At 35.6% G+C, this 18,967-nt stretch overlaps 1 protein-coding gene across 3 annotated transcripts in view; it reads right to left on the reverse strand.

The window, feature by feature from the left end:
- Window positions 1-217: 217 nt before the first annotated feature.
- The window catches only part of MLF1 (myeloid leukemia factor 1), a 28,068-nt gene continuing 9,318 nt past the window's right edge, over window positions 218-18,967 (reverse strand). Inside the window, exons 2-8 of one of the 3 annotated variants that reach the window (XM_082624893.1) lie at window positions 9,797-9,944; window positions 7,278-7,355; window positions 6,835-6,918; window positions 5,616-5,744; window positions 3,639-3,798; window positions 1,895-2,033; window positions 218-339 (exon numbers count right to left, since the gene is read on the reverse strand). In XM_082624893.1, coding sequence (XP_082481019.1) covers window positions 234-339; window positions 1,895-2,033; window positions 3,639-3,798; window positions 5,616-5,744; window positions 6,835-6,918; window positions 7,278-7,355; window positions 9,797-9,944 — 844 coding nt within the window. In that variant the 3' untranslated portion in view covers window positions 218-233. The remainder of the gene's footprint in view (window positions 340-1,894; window positions 2,034-3,638; window positions 3,799-5,615; window positions 5,745-6,834; window positions 6,919-7,277; window positions 7,356-9,796; window positions 9,945-18,967) is intronic. The other 2 variants (XM_082624895.1, XM_082624894.1) reach the window with 2 other exon arrangements.

Genomic DNA, 18,967 nt, shown 5'->3' on the forward strand with positions numbered 1-18,967 from the left:
TTATGTTTTAAAGAGTGTTATAGAATGTTTAACAGCTTGCACTATTGAAAATTAAAGTTTTAATCCTAAAGTAGGGACAATATAAAGCTAGCACTTCCAAGAACATTCAGAAGAAAGTTGCTAAGAACACAGTATTGATTTAATAACAAGCGATTGGTCTTAGGTGTATTACTCAGCACCATTACTTTCTCTATTCAAACAACCAAAACTAAACAAATCAAATGCAATGCTATTTATTTTTTGTTGATTTTCACAGGTGATCCTTTGATGTTGAGTTTGTCCACAAAAGCATTTGATCTTCTTCCATGTTCAATGGCTGGACTTTGATGCAGTTTCTCCCTGAGAAATATACATGTGAACATTAATACCATTTTTTAAATGGTCATTAAAAAAATCAATACAAACATGATACCACTGTAATTTAAGGTGAGTTTTATCTTAAAGGTTCCTTAATAGCTTTGAAAAACATATGGCAGAATATTTCACTTAACATTTAAGAAAGCAACGGCTGCTTTCCTGAGATAGATTTAACTGTTTACCGTTGAACCATGCTGTCCAACATGGTAGCCACTAGCCACATCGTTTACATTTAAATTAATTAAAAATAAAATAAAATTTAAAAATTCAGTTCCTCAGCTGCATTGTTTACATTTCAAGTGTGATTCAATAACCACATGGGGCTACTGGCTACCATATTGGACAGTACAGATGCATAACGTTTTCGTCATTGCAAAAAATAATTTCAGAAAGTTCTATTGGACAGTGCTGGTTTACAGAAAATGCCACTGATAGGCCATAAATTTATAGATCATCTATAAAGAGCATGCTTTTCTCTAACCAGGACCTAGATTTCATAGTCAAACTTAGCACTGTTAGGTTTTTATCAATAAACTTTTCAAAGTGAGACAAATATTATCTAAAATTAATATGAGAGCAAGTTTTCTAAAGAAAACATTGGGGCTCTAAATTCCTAAACAAGTATTTTAAAATAAAAGATGCTAGTACATGAAATTCTGCACAAGTCTTCTAATTTACTTGGTACCCACTTGTCGACCGCTGGTTCTGAGAAGGCTTCCACCTTCTGCAGCAATTCCCCACTCTCTTAGAGCCTAGAACAGATTTCTGTTTTAAGGCCTACTGAGCCCTCTCTCTCTCTCTCTCTCTCTCTCCCTTGTCTAATTTTCAATAGGAATTAGGTAGTGTTTTCAATTTTTCCCCCAGAGTATCAAATAAAATTGTAACTCTAGAATATATACTAAATGTGTCAAAATCTCTATAATCTCTATAAAAGTGTGGTATTAGCACGTTCATATTTCGCAGCTATTCCAAACGGTAATTCCAAAGGAGGCTAAAGTTTTTGCAAAACTCTTCCAAAATATTTGATATCTAATACAGATACTGTTACATATTATACAAGGGTCTAAAAATCTTTTTACCATTAAATGCTCAATTTTGACTTGTTAGGGAAGTTTTGTTCAGCCTTTTAGCTACAGTTCCTCTCCCCTTACCATATCCCTAAACACCAGTATCTTTACCTGGTACGAAATGTATGACTCCTACTCTATCCAGATGAAAATCTGTTTCACAAGAATAACTGCATTATAGTATATTGCTTTACATTAGGAGGATTTTAGCCCCATTGTCTAAAGCATAATTTGCTAGTGAGGTACTAGTCATAGAATCCTAAAATACTATTGGTTTTCAGATACAAATTTAAATTTGTGTTGGAATACTCAGAAATAATATAAAGTTATTACATCTTTCACAAAAGATATTATTGAATACAAACAACTTGGATGTTAATCAATACTTCCTGATAACAGAGGTAAAATTACATAACTTCTCTTCTAATTTGTCTTTAAAAAACACAGCTTAGTTTAGAAATAACTTTTACCTTCTTTTAAGTTCTCGGGATCCTGAATTCTCATGACCAATGCTTTGCATCCTAGAGTTTTCTAGATTGTGCCATTGTCCCCTTGGTTGGTACTTCAGAACCTCATTTTGCCACTCATCGTCAAAAGCATGAGCATCACCTACATCCAATATCAAAATAAAGGGGTAAGTATTAAGGTATCAGCTGTCAGTAATTGCCTTGCTCCCCACACATTTCACTCTAGCCTGGTGTTTCCATCAGCCTAACCTTAAAGTAGAAGCAGGAAACTGCTTCAAATAAAAAGGTCCTTGGCTCAGAGTAATATTTCCTTTTCTCTTGGTTAAGAGTAATATCTCCTTTTCTCTATTCTTGTTGATAATTTGGTTATGGATGATCTGGTTTTTCACACACCTGCCTGGATATCACATTACTTATCCAATGGACCCCATGACCCAGCGACACTAACAGGCTTTCTTCCTGGGTCATCTCATGGTGATGCAGCTCTTCCTCTTACTAGGAGGACACTCCTCCTGTGCCTAGCACTTCCTGTCCTCAGTTTGACCTCACAAGCTTCTTTTTCAATTTCCTGAGACAGGTTACTCATCTGACAATTCATGTTGTTATGAAGTAGGTAATCTAAATTCCATAATAACAATAAGTAAATGATAATACTTGTTCTTTCAGATTGCCTTTATAATAATGTGTTACTTTACTAAAATTTTCTTCAGTATGTTCATTATTGTGAAGTACTCTGTATATATTTAAATATGACCAAATTACAAAGGTTAAAATTAAAGAGAGGTTAAGATGTTGTGGCTTCCATCTCATTGCATAAGAATAATTTTACCCAGCTCCAACCTTAAGAGAATTTCTTTTTCTAAAATCATATAATTTAAACACTTTACTATGATAAAACATTTTTATTCAAAATACTTTCTAAAAACAGGAAATGAATACAGCTTAAAAACTATAATGAAAAAAGTTAGGAAGTCTTAAATGAGTTGAAGAATAAACATAAAATCTAAGGAATGGAAAGATTTACTTGATATATATGTGATTTATTATCTAACAACACCATAAATTTAAATCTTATCTATATAGAAGCCTAAGTGCCCAACAATACAGAATAGTTGAAATAAATTATGGCCAATTCATGATAAAACTTTTAGGTAACCATCTAGGATGTTTCTAAAAAGTAACATCATAGGTGACTGTTCACAATTATAGTGGGGAATTAAAATAAGCACAATATAAACTATATAGATAGTAAAATACAAATTTTGAAAAACAGTATGTGTGATTGTATGTTTATATATATCAGTACATAAAACTATTAGGAAGAAATACACTAAAACATTAATAGTAGTTATTTGGGGTTGGAGTTATGAGTAATTTTAATTTTCTTTATACTTTTTTATACTTTTCAAATGTACTTCTTTGATATCAGAAATAAATAAAAACTCGATTTCCTACTGATAGTCTCACTAAAAAACAATTCAAAAGATTCCATTTTCCAAGTATAAAACAAAAAAATAAATGATACTCAACATTAACAAAAATCACTATAAAAAACAGATCTACAATGAAACACTGAAACCACAATTTTATTACTATTTTGATAACGTATTCTCTACACTTACAATTCATAAGCTGTCTGAAACATCATCATATAAAATGTTTCTATAAAAAATATTTACCAAGTTCTACTGGTACAGCTGCTATTTTAACTTTGAGAGGAAGAATGCTATTTTCTCTGATAACTTACTTTCATTCATATTGATGAACTCTTGATTGACCTCTTCATCTCCAGTCTTCTTGTTCTTTGACTTTTTAACGACATGAGCTCGGTCACGGAGGTGATGACCAACAGCCATTTTTTCTAGTCCACTCTCAGAATCTCTCAGTGCCCTCCTAGTTTCCTTTACCTGTGAAAATGATGAAAATAAAAATTAGTTATTATTTAAATAAATATACACTATAAACTCCTCAGAACCTGTTTACCTATAGAGGTAAGAATATAAATCTACTGCTCTAAAAATAATGGGTACTCAGTTCCACTACAAACTTGTAGTAAAATTATGGTAATAGTTCTCTGATATTTCCGGAACTGCTTACAATTAAAATGTCTAGGACAAATAGAACCAATATAATTATTAAAACAAAGAATAACTTAATTATATTAAACTTAGTGCCTTCAACACTGTCCTTGACAATTAATAGATGGGAGTACATACTAGCATTCCTACAAGAAAGGGCAATTAATTATTCAGCACTCATGAAATGACTTATATATTCTATTTTCATTTAAGTCACCCGTTAGACAGGCAAACCCAAATTTTCTTTACTATAAGTACTAACAAGGAAGTGGAGAAATGGGAACTCATACCAAAGTCTGTGGGAGCTAATTGTCTCAATCACCGTGTGATAATAACTTGGTGATTTCTAGGTAAGGATGAAGACACACGTCTCCTCCAATCCAACAATAGCATTCCTAGCCATTTTGCAAGAGGAGACAGGTATAAAGATGAATAGGTGAAAAATTATAATTTTATAATTATAAATATCTATCAATAGAAAAATAGATTTAAAAACTGTGGTATATTCATATTTTAGACATTTATATAGAAGTTAAAATAAGAAACCAGAGCTACACATATCAACTTGAATAAATCTCAGAAGCAATTACTGAGCAAAGTCAAGCTGCAGAGGACACGTGCAGTATGAAACCATTTATACAAAGTTTAGAAACCTGTAAAATAATTCACTGTATTGTATATGAAGCATACATAAGTAATAAAATTATAAAAGCATGCATGAAAATGATAAATTTCAGGTACAGGCATACCTTAGAGATATTGTGGGATCTGTTCTGGACCACCGCAATGAAGGGAATATTGCAATAAAGTGAGTCACATGATTTTTTTGGTTTCTCAGTACACATAAAAGTTATGTTTATACTATACTGTAGTTATTAAGTGTGCAGTAGCATTATGTCTAAAAAAGCAATGTACATACCTTAATTTAGTAACACTGTATTGCTAAAAATTGCTAACTATCATGTGACAACACAGGGTTGCCACAAACCTTTAGTTTGTTAAAAACACAATTTATCTGTGAAGTGCAATAAAGTGAAGCCCAATAAAATGAGGTATGCCTGTATAAGAAAATGGTTCTCTTTGGGGGATGGAGAAAGGGAAAAGGAGGAGGAGGGAAGAGTATATTGGAAGCTTTAGCTGAATCTGTAACATCTTTGATTAAAAAGAAAGCAAAACAAGAGACAACTTAAAGTAAATAGAGAAAAGTGTTAATGATTTGACTAAACTGGATTGAAGGAGTATGGGGTACTTATATTATTCTCTATGTCCTTTCTGTATACTTGAAATATTTTATGAGTTAAAAAATCATTTACTTCAAATAGAAACTAAAAGTAGACATTTATTTCATGAAACAAAGACTTCTTATAGTGTCTATTTACTTTGTCAACATGTAAAGCTATATTAAACATCCATGGATATTAACATGAAAAAAGGCACCTGGGGCAGGGTGGAGGTAGGTGGGAGAGACAAAGAATGCCTTAAAATAAATAAATAAATACAGTTAGTTTTATTGCTTTTCACACTGACCTGTGTTTTCTCCCCTCATCCCTTCCACTGACCAGTACCAGGTCAAATTTTAATAGTTAAAATTTGATAAAGGTGATCTATGATTCCACAACTTTATAAAGTTCCAAGAAAATACTTACTCCTCCTGGAGCCCTGCGGGTTTGAGTTGAGGCCTGGAAAACCTTTGGTGGTTCATCCCCTACTTTGGAATAAGTCATAACTGAGGAAGAACTAAACGAATGTCCATTTGGATCCGTTGAAAGGTGACCCTAGGGGTAAATATAAATTGTAAATCCAGTGAGTTCAGTCAAATACGAAGAAATAATGTCAGAGGATTCAAATAAAGTAACAACACTAGCTAGAAGTTCTACTAAAGATAGTACATATGATCAGTATGATGTCCAAATGGTACCCCCATGAAGGCCCTAACCTCCTTCCATTTTAGGCACCAATTCACACTCTCCTTGTAAGGAATAATAAATAACAAGTGATTCATTTAGAAATCCTCAAATCTTTGAGGTCAAAGACTTGTGGCTTAAATTTATAGATGCCATGCCCTGAAGCATGTAATACTTTTATAGCCAGTGGTTGAATTTTGTGTGCAATTTTGCCAATGTTGAGCCAATTAGCCATATGCCAAGAAGTTTTATACCTTCTGTGGGTACCAACTGCTACATTTCTAAAATCATTAATAATGTCCTAGATTTGGACATTCTGAAATGATCCTTAGATTTCAAACTGGATGACTAAAATAATATGGGTGGTCTTCATACTGAATCAAGTTATTTTGATTAATATCATGAGTAGAAAAGTAAGAGTATTAGTACTAGTTTAAAAGTGTTTGGTCTGTATGAATCTAATCCAGTGCCTAAATATCATTCCTGAAATTTCTATTTTCAGAGTTATTTTTTAACGCTAAAACTTAATTTGTTAGATGCTACAAATTTTTTAAGTAGACAAGTTATACATAAAAAAGTCTAAATTCATATAAAACATTCATTTACAATAGTGATCTTCAGCAGAATAAATGTTTTTGAAGTTGAATGTTTTTATTTTGAAAGTTTAATTAATGCTGTTTTTCAAACTTGCAGGTTCTGAAATCACTTTGGTAGGTTGTGACCAGGATTTTTAAAATATGAAGTAAAATAGAAAATATCAGCACATGCTGTAAACAGTATGATTATTTTCTCATGAAACTTTTATTTCAGGTGTAAAATATATACAGTACACAAGTACTGCCATGATGTAAGATATATTTTTCAATCACTGTGGACCATGGTTAGAAAAAGGTTGAAAGCCACTATAATATAGGGTACCAATAACTGGAAATAACAGTCTCATCAATCTTTTAGTACTTACAAAGTTTCTTTGTAATTCCTGCATACTGTTTCGCATATTTAACATCATTCGGTCCATTGCCTGAAAAGGGTTGACATCTGTACGCTATAGGATATTAGGAAGTATGTTATTAACTATAAGCACAACACAAAGGAAGCAAATCAACATTCCCAAAACAGCTGAAATTTTTTTTTTTATTTTTGCTGGGGGGTCTCATGCAGTGATAGACCAGGCAAAGATAATTTAAGGACCATATAATGAAAGTGATTTGTTAAAGAAGAATTTGAAGCATACACAAAATCCTAAACAGCCAACATACAAATGGTTAGGGAGTTGTAACACTATAAATACATGCATACATACATGTGTATATATCCATACATATATACATGCAAGAACATATAAATACACACACACATAAAATTCAACTTGTTCATAACATAATTTGGTTAATATTTAAATACTGAGTGGTGTGTCCTTGGCTGTGGGACAGCTCTAGCATAGACTAGTCTTCCAATTTTTCCTTCTTCCTTCTGGATATCCTACCAGGCAAATAAATAAAACCCGAGTATAAGATGACAGTGTTCCTTCCAGCAGTTCCACATGGATGATAGAAGCTGCCTCTGGAGTAATCAGCCCTCCTTTCCATCAGACTTGGACCCAGGTGATATAGGTTGATTCACTCCACTAACAGTCCTTGGATTTGCTGCCTACCACTGCTGGCTCAGTAGGGCATACCCTTGAAGCATGAGGTATGCTCCTTTATTTTATTTATTTATTTTAATAGATCTTTATTGGAGTATAATTGTTTCACAATACTGTGTTAGTTTCTGCTGCACAACAAAGCGAATCAGCCACATGCACACATATAGCCCCATACCCCTCCCTCTTGAGCCTCCCTCCCACCCTCCCTATCCCACCCCTCTAGGTCATCTCAAAGCACCGAGCTGATCTCCCTGTGCTATGCTGCTGCTTCCCACTAGCTATCTATTTTACATTTGGTAGTGTACAAATGTCGATGCTACTCTCACTTCGCTCCAGCTTCCCCCTCCCACTTCGTGTCCTCAAGTCCATTCTCTATGTCTACGTCTTTATTCCTGCCCTGCCACTAGGTTCATCAGTACTATTCTTTTTTTTTTTTAGATTCCATATATATGTGTTAGCATACGGTATTTGTTTTTCTCTTTCTGACTTACTTCACTCTGTATGACAGACTCTAGGTCCATCCACCTCACTACAAATAACTCAATTTCGTTTCTTTTTCTGACTGAGTAATATTCCATTGTATATATGTGCCACATCTTCTTTATCCATTCATCTATAGATGGACGTTTAGGTTGCTTCCATGTCCTGGCTATTGTAAATAGTACTGCAATGAACATTGTGGTACATGTCTCTTTTTGAATTATGGTTTTCTCAGGCTTTATGCCCAGTACTGGGATTGCTGGGTCATATGGTAGTTCTATTTTTAGTTTTTAAGGAACCTCCATACTGTTCTCCAGAGTGGTTGTATCAATTTACATTCCCACCAACAGTGCAGGAGGGTTCCCCTTTCACCACACCCTTTCCAGCATTTATTGTTTCTAGATTTTTTGCTAATGGCTATTCTGATCAGTGTGAGGTGATAACTCATTGCAGTTTTGATTTGCATTTCTCTAATGATTAGTGACGTTGAGCAACTTTTCATGTGCCTGTTGGCCATCTGTATGTCTTCTTTGGTGAAATGTCTATTTACGTCTGCCGCCCATTTTTTAATTGGATTGTTTGTTTTTTGATATGGAGTTCCATGAGCTGTTTGTATATTTTGGAGATTAATCCTTTGTCTGTTGTTTCATTTGCAAATATGTTCTCCCATTCTGAGGGTTGTCTTTTCGTCTTGTTTATGGTTTCCTTTGTTGTGCAAAAGTTTTAAGTTTAGTTAGGTACCATTTGTTTATTTTTGTTTTTATTTTCATTACTCTAGGAGATGGGTCAGAAAAGATCTTGTTGTGGTTTATGTCAAACCACATAGATGGTTTGTGTTTTCCTATGTTTTCCTCTAAGAGTTTTATAGTGTCTGGTCTTACATTTAGGTCTTTAATCCATTTGTAGTTTATTTTTGTGTATGGTGTTAGGGAGTGTTCTAATTTCATTCTTTTACATGTAGCTGTCCAGTTTTCCCAGCACCACTTATTGAAGAGGCTGTCTTTTCTCCATTGTATGTTCTTGCCTTCTTTGTCATAAATTAGGTGACCATATGTGCGTGGGTTTACCTCTGGGCTTTCTATCCTGTACCATTGATCTATATTTCTGTTTTTGTGCCAGTACCATACTGTCTTGATTACTGTAGCTTTGTAGTATAGTTTGAAGCTGGGGAGCCTGATGCCTCCAGAGGTATGCTCCTTTAGAAGAACAGTTAAGAATTCCTCCAGAACAGTAGTTTCTTAGCCAGGAGTGATTTTGATCCCAGGGGGACATTTGGCAATAATTATGCTCATTTTTGTTTGTCACAACTGGGGAGGGTATATGACCGGCATCTAGTGGTAGAGGCAAGGGATTCTGCTAAACATCCTACAAAGCATAGGACAGCTCCCCAGAACAAGAATTATCTAGCCCAATGTGAAAGTAGTGGTGTCAAGGCTGCACAACTCTGCTCTAGAAAGATCTGCTATTGATTTTAGGTTTTATCACTGGAACAATCACCAGGAATCAAAAAGTGAAGCACATATTCTAGTGTGTCACCCCAAGCATCATCTACTATTATAAGGAGTGTTTAGTTCAAGGAACTCCCCTGCTCAAGCAGGAGGAGTGTTTTGAATCCTGTAAGGCACTGTTATTCAATGCTGGTATTTCAGCCCTTCTGGATATTCTTTTGCTTTGTGCCAAGCTGGGACCTCCTTTTACATAAGTTATTTCTATAACATAAGTATTAGTCATATCCTGTTGTCAGAGATATATTCTTCTGTAATACTTTTCTTTACTAACTTTAAAATGAAGAACTTACAGTCAAGGAATTTTCTCCATCCTCGTGTCCCGTATGGTTACGAGCTCTTCCTCTGCCATCAGAGATGCTGAACAGGTCTCTTCCAAAAGGTTCAGAAAAATTTCTCATCATCTGTCGCATACTTTCTTGGTGTGCCATAAAAGAATCACTGTTGAAAATACATATAATCATGTAAGAGTAAGTGCTGGAATTTAAATAATAAGTAGGCAGCTTAATACTACAAAGAATGATCTTGGGCTAATACGCTTGTTAAAGAGACAAAAGAAGAGTTTAGGAGAATAGAATTATCTCATAAAGACCCACTATTCATGAATACAAAACTTGTTCTGTTTGTTATCTACCATAATTCACTTATGTATAATAGTAAAAATATACCTTTATTTATCTCATTGTATGAAATTGATAAACACAAAGTAACACATCTCAGGCAGCTTAAGCCAGCACTAAAGGAAATGGCAAAAAAGGACTGAAAAATATTGCTACTAGGTAGAGGCCACTTTGGGCAGTCTACATAAATTCTAGTGAGAGCTAATAAAGAATGCTGGCTTGTTTATTTTTTAACTCTTATTTATTAAATATGAGCATTGAGAACCATAGCTATGTTATGAATACCATAAAAGATACAACATTATTTTTTAAAAAACAGGTTTTTTCTGTCTTAATGTTATGGAGTTGTAAGAGTTCTTTATATATTCTAGACACCAGGCTTTTATTATATATGTCTTGTAACTACTTTTTGCCCCAATCTTGGACTTGCCTTTTCATTTTCTTAACATCAGCTTACTGAGCCACACAGCCAGGATCCTTTGTTAGGTCTTCAGTTTTCACCAGACTATGACCTTTGCATGGAATTTTATTTCTGACTTAGTTTTCTATCTCTGCCTTTCATCTTTAACTAACTCCAACTCCTATGACATTTTACATATCTCCATAAGCGTCTTTTGTTTTTAGAAGATGAGGAATAAGTAGAATACAAGTTCCGTGGCTTCTTGTACCTCAGTTTCAACTGCTCTAGAATAAGACCACCTATCTAAGAAACCTATCTAAGAAACACCACCCTCAACTGAGGTTTGTGTTATGCTATAGAAGCTTATATATATATATTCATACCATCCCAAACATAGTCTCAAAACTTGGTGAAAATCTATAAAACATTTTCTCATGATGCAGAAACAGACCTACTTATTTTTATAGATTTGTATTAATTTCCTTCCCAGTCATTAGATGAAACTACCAAAATTGACAGAATAAGGGCAGTTTTAAATGTGTTAGACACTGCTCTTTGGGATGTAATATGTATTAGTTATCTATTGCAGCTTAAAACAAACATTGATTATGTCATAATTTCTGTTGATTAGGAATCTAGGAGCAGCTTAGTGGTTCCAACTCGGGCCCTCTTAGGCTGCAATCAAGTTGTGAGTCAAGGCTGTCGTCATCTTAAGGCTTGACTGACGGAGAATATACTTCCAAGTTCCTTCACGTGGTTGTTGGCTGGTCTCAAAAATCTGCCCCTAAGCTCACTCATGTGGGCCTCCCCACAGGGCTGCCTCATAGTGTGGCAGCTGCTTCCTGCAGAGTGAGCCATCATGCTAAGAGAGCACACAAGCAGAAGCCACAGTCTTTTTAAAAACCTAATTTTGGAATTGATATCCCATCACTTATATTCTATTAGAAGCAAGTCTGTAAGTCCAGCCATACTTAAGGGGAGGAATGGTTTACATGAGGGCATGAATACCAGGGAGTGGTGATCATTGGGGCCATCTTAGAAGCTGGGTACCACACATATAAATTAGTGAGTTCACTGGTTTATCAGAGACTAGATAATCAAGTTTATAATATACCTAACTGAAATTAAGTTCAGTAATATTAGAACATTTTGTAAAAAAAAAAAAACCTACAAATAAATCTCCCATGTTAGAAGATGTAAAATAAAAATGGAAGCCTTTTAACTTTAAGACAGGAAATTTAGAAGGTATTGTAGAATAATCAACACAATTTACTCTTTTATATGATACTCCCCTCAGATTGTCCACTTCTTTCTATTACAATTCTTCCCTTCATGTTTTAAATTCTACTTATTCCTCATCTTCTAAAAATAAAAGATGCTTATGGAGATATGTAAAATGTCATAGGAGTTGGAGTTAGTTAAAGATGAAAGGCAGAGATAGAAAACTAAGTCAGAAATAAAATTTCCATGCAAAGGTCATAGTCGGATGAAAACTGAAGACCTAACAAAGGATCCTGGCTGTGTGGCTCAGTAAGCTGATGTTAAGAAAATGAAAAGGCAAGTCCAAGATTGGGGCAGAATTGGCTAGAACCATTGTGTTGGCAGGGCTGTATTCCTTCTGGAGGCTGCAGGGGAAAATCAGTTGCCTTTTTCTAGCTTCTAGAGACTGCTCATGTTCCCTGGTTTATGTCTCCTTTCCCCATTTTCAAAACCTGCAGCATAGCATCTTCAAATCTCTCTCTGATGCTTCCATATTTAAAAGACTCTTGTGATCAAATCGAGCCTGCCTGGATAATCCAGGTTATTCTCCTATTTTAAGGTTAGCTGATTAACAGAGTTAATTCCAACTATAACCTTAATTTCCCCCTGCAATGCAAAATGACATATTCACAGTTTTGGGGGATTGGGACATGGGCATCTTTAGGGGGGCATTATTCTGTCTACCACAAATACATTCCTAAAATCACTTTATTTAAAGCAATTTCCAATTGTTCCTGTCAGTCTCCATAAAATAGTCTTCGAAGATTGAAAAGCTATAAAATACAGCTTGTGATTAACCTGGCACTAGTGTGCTGAAGGGGATTTCTATGACTGATGATGAAGACAATAGATTAAAGAACTTGAACCTGAATTAGGACAAGCCAAAAGACATCAGCTCTGAAAGCATCAGCTCTTGAAGTATCTACCCCAATGGCAGCATTCTCTCTGACTAATGGCCTGATTTGTAACTATTATTTCTTGTTATAATTCAAGGGGACTTTTGAGGTCCTTTATTAGACTACTAAATAATTACAATTTTTAAAAAAGTAATTTATGAAATCCATGCCAATGCAACCTACCTTCTGTTCTTAAAGTACCAAAGAAAGGCTTCTGCTATACTTTCCCTCCCCCTCCCCCAAACACTTTCCTGATACTTTTCCAGCTACTGTCTCCTTTCCTTTAGCACTTAAATCTTCCAATAGTCATCTATACTTGTGTCCTTTACTTCCTTGTAGCTCATTCCCTTTATTTCTTTACAAATTTCTTTTCCTTCCCTTCACCTCTGCATTAAAACACCAATGATTCCCTTAACCTTCCAATTACTGAAACCCAAAGGTCATCCCTAGTCCTTGAATTCTCTGCAGCATCTGGAACTTTGGGGGCAACGCACTGTTCTCAGCCTTGTTTGATAAATTTCTCCTTTAAATTCTCCTTTCCTTCTCGCCCTTGATGGAGCTTCCTTAGTGTCACAGATAAGATTACTGATGTGTCAAAATGTTGATACCTCATCCTGGCGGCAGCCAGGTGGGGCCTGAACCTGCCAAAGTCCCTGGCGCTGGTTACTTCCAGCTTCTATCAGTCTCTCCTCCTTTGTACTCCAAGGTGCTTTGCAAATATTCTCTAATTGTGAATGACGTTAAAATGCTGAAAAGCACTGCCCCTTAAAGACATACTTCCTCTGGGCTTTACCTGGTCTTCTTTTCCCTGCCCTCTGTGCATTATTTCTTTTAACTTGACCATGCTTAAAAGTCACCAGAGGTATCCATTAAAATGCAGATTCCTGAGACATACACCCAGGGATTTTTGATTCAGTATATCTGGAGCATGGTCCAGTAATCTGCATTTCAGCAAGCATTTCAAGTAACCCTAATGCAGATGTTCCAAGGACCTCAAATGAATAAACACTATAATCTGTCCTCTTCAACCACTTTGTCAGGAACTCTAGTTCAATTTCTGCTTGTTTTAATGCAAACGGTCTCCATTTATTTAACAAATATATACTGAATACCTATGTAGAAGGCCCTGTGCCAGGCAGTGGGTATAGAGCCCTGAACTTTGGAGGGCTAAAATAAATTTCAACTTCCTATTGGCCAGGAAGTTGTAATACTTTTTGAAGTACTCAGAGTATAAATTACAATGATAAAGCAATTATTGAACATTTGCCCATTTCTATCCAACTAAGTCTGTGTTTACTGAAGTATAGCTGATTTACAGTATTATATTAGTTTCAGGTATACAACATAATGATTCAATATATTTATAGATTATACTCCATTTAAAGTGATTATAAAATACTGGCTATATTCCCCGTGTTGTCCAATACATCCTTGAGGCTTATTTATTTTACACATAGTAGTTTGTACCTCTTAATACCCTCTCCCCCGCTTCTTGCCCCTCCCTTGTGCCCTCTCCCCACTGGTAACCACTAGTTTGTTCTCTATATCTGTGAGTCAGTTTCTGTTTTGTGATAGTCTTTCATGTGTTTATTTTTTAGATTCCACATATAATGATAACATACAGTATTTGTCTTTCTCTGACTTATTTCACTAAGCATAATACCCTCCAGGTCCATTCATGTTGTTGCAAATGGCAAAATTTAATTATTTTTTTATGGCTGAGTACTATTCCATTATACATATACCACATTATCTTTATTCATTCATCTGTTGATGGACACTTGGGTTTCTTCCATGTCTTAACTATTAAAAATAATGTTGCTATGAACACTGGCGTACATGTATCTTTTCAAATTAGTGTTTTCATTTTCTTTGGATATATACCCAGGGGTGGAATTCCTGGATCATATGGTAGTTCTATTTTTAGTTTTTTTGACGAAACTTTGTAGTGTTTTCCACAGTGGCTACACAAATTTACATTCCCACTGACAGTGTACTAGGGTTCCCTTTACTCCATATCCTTGCCAACATTTGTTATTTGTGAGCTTTTTAATGACAGCCATTCTGACGAATGTGAGGTGATATCTCATTGTGGTTTTGACTTGCATTTCTCTGGTGATTAGTGGGATGTTGAACATCTTTTCATGTACCTGTTGGACATCGTTATACCCATCCAGTGAATTTTTTTCCTAAAAATTCTGCATTTTTCACTTCTAGAATTTCTATTTGGTTTTTTTTGTTTTATAATTTCTCTTCCTCCACTGAGATTTCATATCTTTTCATTCATTGTAAACATATTTTCCTTTATATCATTGAGCAAAATTATAATAATTGCTTTAAAATCCTTCTTGGTTAATTCCAACATCTGGATCAGTTTGGAATCAATCTCTATTGATTATCTTTTCTCTGGAGAATGGGTCGCATTTTCCTGGGTTTTTTTTGTTTTTTTTTGTCAAGTAATTTTGGATTGTATCTGTAAATTGTGGCTATTATGTTTGGGAGTTATATATCTGTTATATTCAGGAGTAGTGTGGGTTGCTGTTGTTGTTTTAAGCAGGCAGTTATTCTGGCTGGCCTTAATATTAAAATTCTGTCTCTTGAGTGGCAGCTCAATTCTCAATTTAGTTTTTATTCTTGGCTGAACTGCTTTATGTCTCTCCCACGTATACAGGTGTAAGGCTCAAATGGAGACTTGTGCAGAATTTATTAACAGTTCTTAGAGATCACCCTCTCTGATTCTCTCCCCTTTTGGGACTTCACTCCTCATTTTCCTGTGACTGTGGCTGCACTGAACTTTTTTTTTTTTTTTTTTTTTTTGCAGTACGCGGGCCTCTCACTGCTGTGGCCTCTCCCGTTGCAGAGCACAGGCTCCGGACGCGTAGGCTCAGCGGCCATGGCTCACGGGCCCAGCCGCTCTGCGGCATGTGGGATTTTCCCAGACCGGGGCACGAACCCGCATCCCCTGCATCGGCAGGCGGACTCTCAACCACTGCGCCACCAGGGAAGCCCTGCACTGAACTTTGAGCCTGGTTCTTAGCCAGACAGTTTCAAGTCTTCTATCAGAGTTTTAGCCACTCCTACATAGCACAGATCAAGCTTACCCATAGGCTACCATTGCTTTCCCTTCTTCCAACTGTTGAGTCACCTCCAGTGTATGTCTGATTTTGGTCATTTTCTAGTACCTTCTCCAGAAAGTTGTTTTTCTTGTGTTTTATTCTGGCATTATACTGTTATCTGAAGGAGAGTTGGTACAACTGGAGCTTTCTTGGCTATGCTAGAAATGAAGGTCTCCTGAAGATATTAATCTCACATTCTATAGTCTTTTTTGTTTAATTAGTTTTGTTTCCTTAAATGTTGGTTCTTCTGTTCAGTTAGTGTAGCTTCTGTCTTTCATGATGTTAGTTTTCCTCAAATGTTTGCAGTTATTTACACATTTTGGACAAGATAAAGAAATAAATGGATGCAGGGACATGAGTGGTTAAAAGTATTTTAAGTGAGTTTATAGATCTGAATTAGGAGGGAGAAGCTGGAATGTGTGCTTAGTCCTACAGTTTGGTTCAGTATTTGAGATTTCCTGTTTTAACCTCCTCCCCAAACCCTTTCAATCCAAGGCCTAATAGACTACTCTCTCTTTCTTCTATCAAATTAGCTTCTCTAGCTTTTTACAATTTTCTTTTATTTTTACTGTGGTAAGAACATTTCCTATGAAACCTACCCTTCTAAGAAAATTTTAGGTGTACAATACAGTGTTAACTATAGGCACAATGTTACACAGCAGATCTCTAGATCTTTTAATTTTCTTTTTCCTTCGTTCCTGAGACACAGCACAGCAAAGGAGTACCTTGGGAGCAATAATTTATCCTCCTAAAAAGGAAATGAGGGGAGGGTAGCGTGACTGTAGATTTTAATCCTCTCCATCATGCATAGTTATTTTCAATTACCTGCTTTAAAATAGCAACACAAAGGAGAAAAAGACGTTGGGGTTGGAAGGGAGCTACAGATTTGAGGAAGGGGAAGAGGATATAAAAGACAGATTGGCATTCAATCCATTTCAACTTCCTTTCAATGTGCCTATTTATACTGCAGAAGCTCAAAAGGTAAAATTTAATTTCCTAGACCCCACTGCAGCTAAGATTCTGGATTTAGGTTCTGCCAATTATGGACAATGGATAACTGGAAGGTAGAGGTATGGGAGAGTCTGTATGTACTATTACTTCTGTTTGTTGGTAAACATGATCACAGAGCTACGTAGTTTTTCTGTAGCAGTATTAGCAACTAAGAGTGTCTCATCAATAGAGCTTTATGGGTATTGGGGGACAGGAAGTGAAATCCATTTCGCTGATATGGTTGCTAGCAGGTACACAATGGCTTTGGAGTTAGGAGTAGCAGCAGCTTCGCAATTTAGTGATTCCTAGCTTGGGAAGTGGCAGTTGCTTCCCCAGTGGTCTGGATGTGATGTGACTTTGAGGGTCATTCCTGAAAGTTCAACCTAGAGTCTGTTTCTTCAGCCATCACAGTGATTCTCTAAGCCATCTAATGCCCTGTAATAAATCATTTTCTGCTTCAAGTTGCTAGAGTAAATTTCGTTTTCCACAATATCAACGTAGGTGGGAAGGTTTACTCCTTTTATCTTTGTCAGCCTTAATCCCATTGCAGCATGTCTGAACAGTACTGACTGTTTCAACTATTTTATTATCTTTCTTTTATGTACTCTTCAATATTTTTTTCTACTTTCTTTCCTTTCCCTTGAAGGGAAGGCATAGGTTACCATTATTGGGAGTCAAGGGGAATTTTTTTTTTAATTTAAGTTAAAAATAAAGTCTTGCTATTTGTGTTAGCCCTCTTTATAAAACAAAGACTTTTGAAAATAAAATATCATACAGAAAATATTATTTGTCTTTTCTGACCAATTAGAAGCTTCTTGAGGAAAGGGGACACATCTCTCTTGCTCCCTCTACCGTACAAAATTATCTGGCCCACAGATGTTTCTGGACTGACTGATGGAACAATAACCAAAAAAGGATAGGAAAAGAGCCATTGAAGACTTTTCAGCACTCTAAAAGCATTCAGATGGAATATAATGCCACCTTTAAAAGCACAAGGCAGATATTTTTGTATTGATATAGAAGGATTAGCAAGATATGTAGTATATCTCCATTTATATTTAAAAAATTCATGTACATATGCTTATAAATGTATAGAATATATCCCTAGGAGGCTATGCAGCAAACTGGTCATAGTGGTTGCATTCTGAGAGGGTGGCTAGATGGTTGAGGGCCAAAGGTGAGAGAGTCTTTTTTTGTCTTAAATTATTTTATTGAAGTATAGCACATATAGAAAAGTGCACAGATCAATCACCACTGTACAGCTCAATGAGTTTTCCCATTTTTAAATGTACAGTTTAGTGTTAACTATATTTGCTTTGTTGTGAGGAGGGGTCTTTTAATTATGTACTCTTCTGTACCTTTTTGAGTTTTTGCCATAAGCATGTATTACACATTCCTAAAACACATTTTTGAAAATGTAAAGCACCTTGATACTTTATAAAATAAGGTATTAATTGCTGGATGTTGGACGTTATTAAATTTTAAGAGATTTTCCTCATTTGTTAAAGTTTTATAGTGCATGTATAAACATGGAAAATTGAAATGGGAAAAACGTTCTACAAAAGTTCTACTCTCACTAAAATGCTGTAAAATAAAGTACACCAATTTATTTCTGTGAAAACCCTACAGCGTGTCAAATTTCGGTATTCATGGTAAGATGTTACTAAATTTTTTGCTTCAATAAGTTAATATTTCCCATCTGTTTTCAGTTAGGCATTAGTTTTAATTATATACTAAGAACTTTACTCCAAAAAATATTGTGTAGTTCTGAAGTCTTATTGCCTTAATTCGACGTGAACATAATTTCTGAAAATTGAATATAGAAATTTATGTCGAATGTTTCAAATGATTAAATTGATTCTACAATAACTGGTGTAAAGGTGAGTGTTTTTAAGTTGTCTAAAGGATTTCCAGCAGTTATAGTCTTCTACTCAGAAAGCAGTGCCATTTCCCAGGTACATGTGATGATATTACAAAGTATTAAAATAAAAAATCAAAAGATGAGGGCTTCCCTGGTGGCGCAGTGGTTGAGAGTCTGCCTGCTGATGCAGGGGACGCGGGTTCGTGCTCCGGTCCGGGAAGATCCCACATGCCCTGGAGCGGCTGGGCCCGTGAGCCATGGCCGCTGAGGCTGCGCATCCGGAGCCTGAGCTCCGCAACGGGAGAGGCCACAACAGTGAGA

The sequence above is a fragment of the Mesoplodon mirus genome (assembly GCF_964341445.2).
Source record: "Mesoplodon mirus genome assembly, chromosome: 6".
Taxonomy (NCBI): Eukaryota; Metazoa; Chordata; class Mammalia; order Artiodactyla; family Ziphiidae; genus Mesoplodon; species Mesoplodon mirus.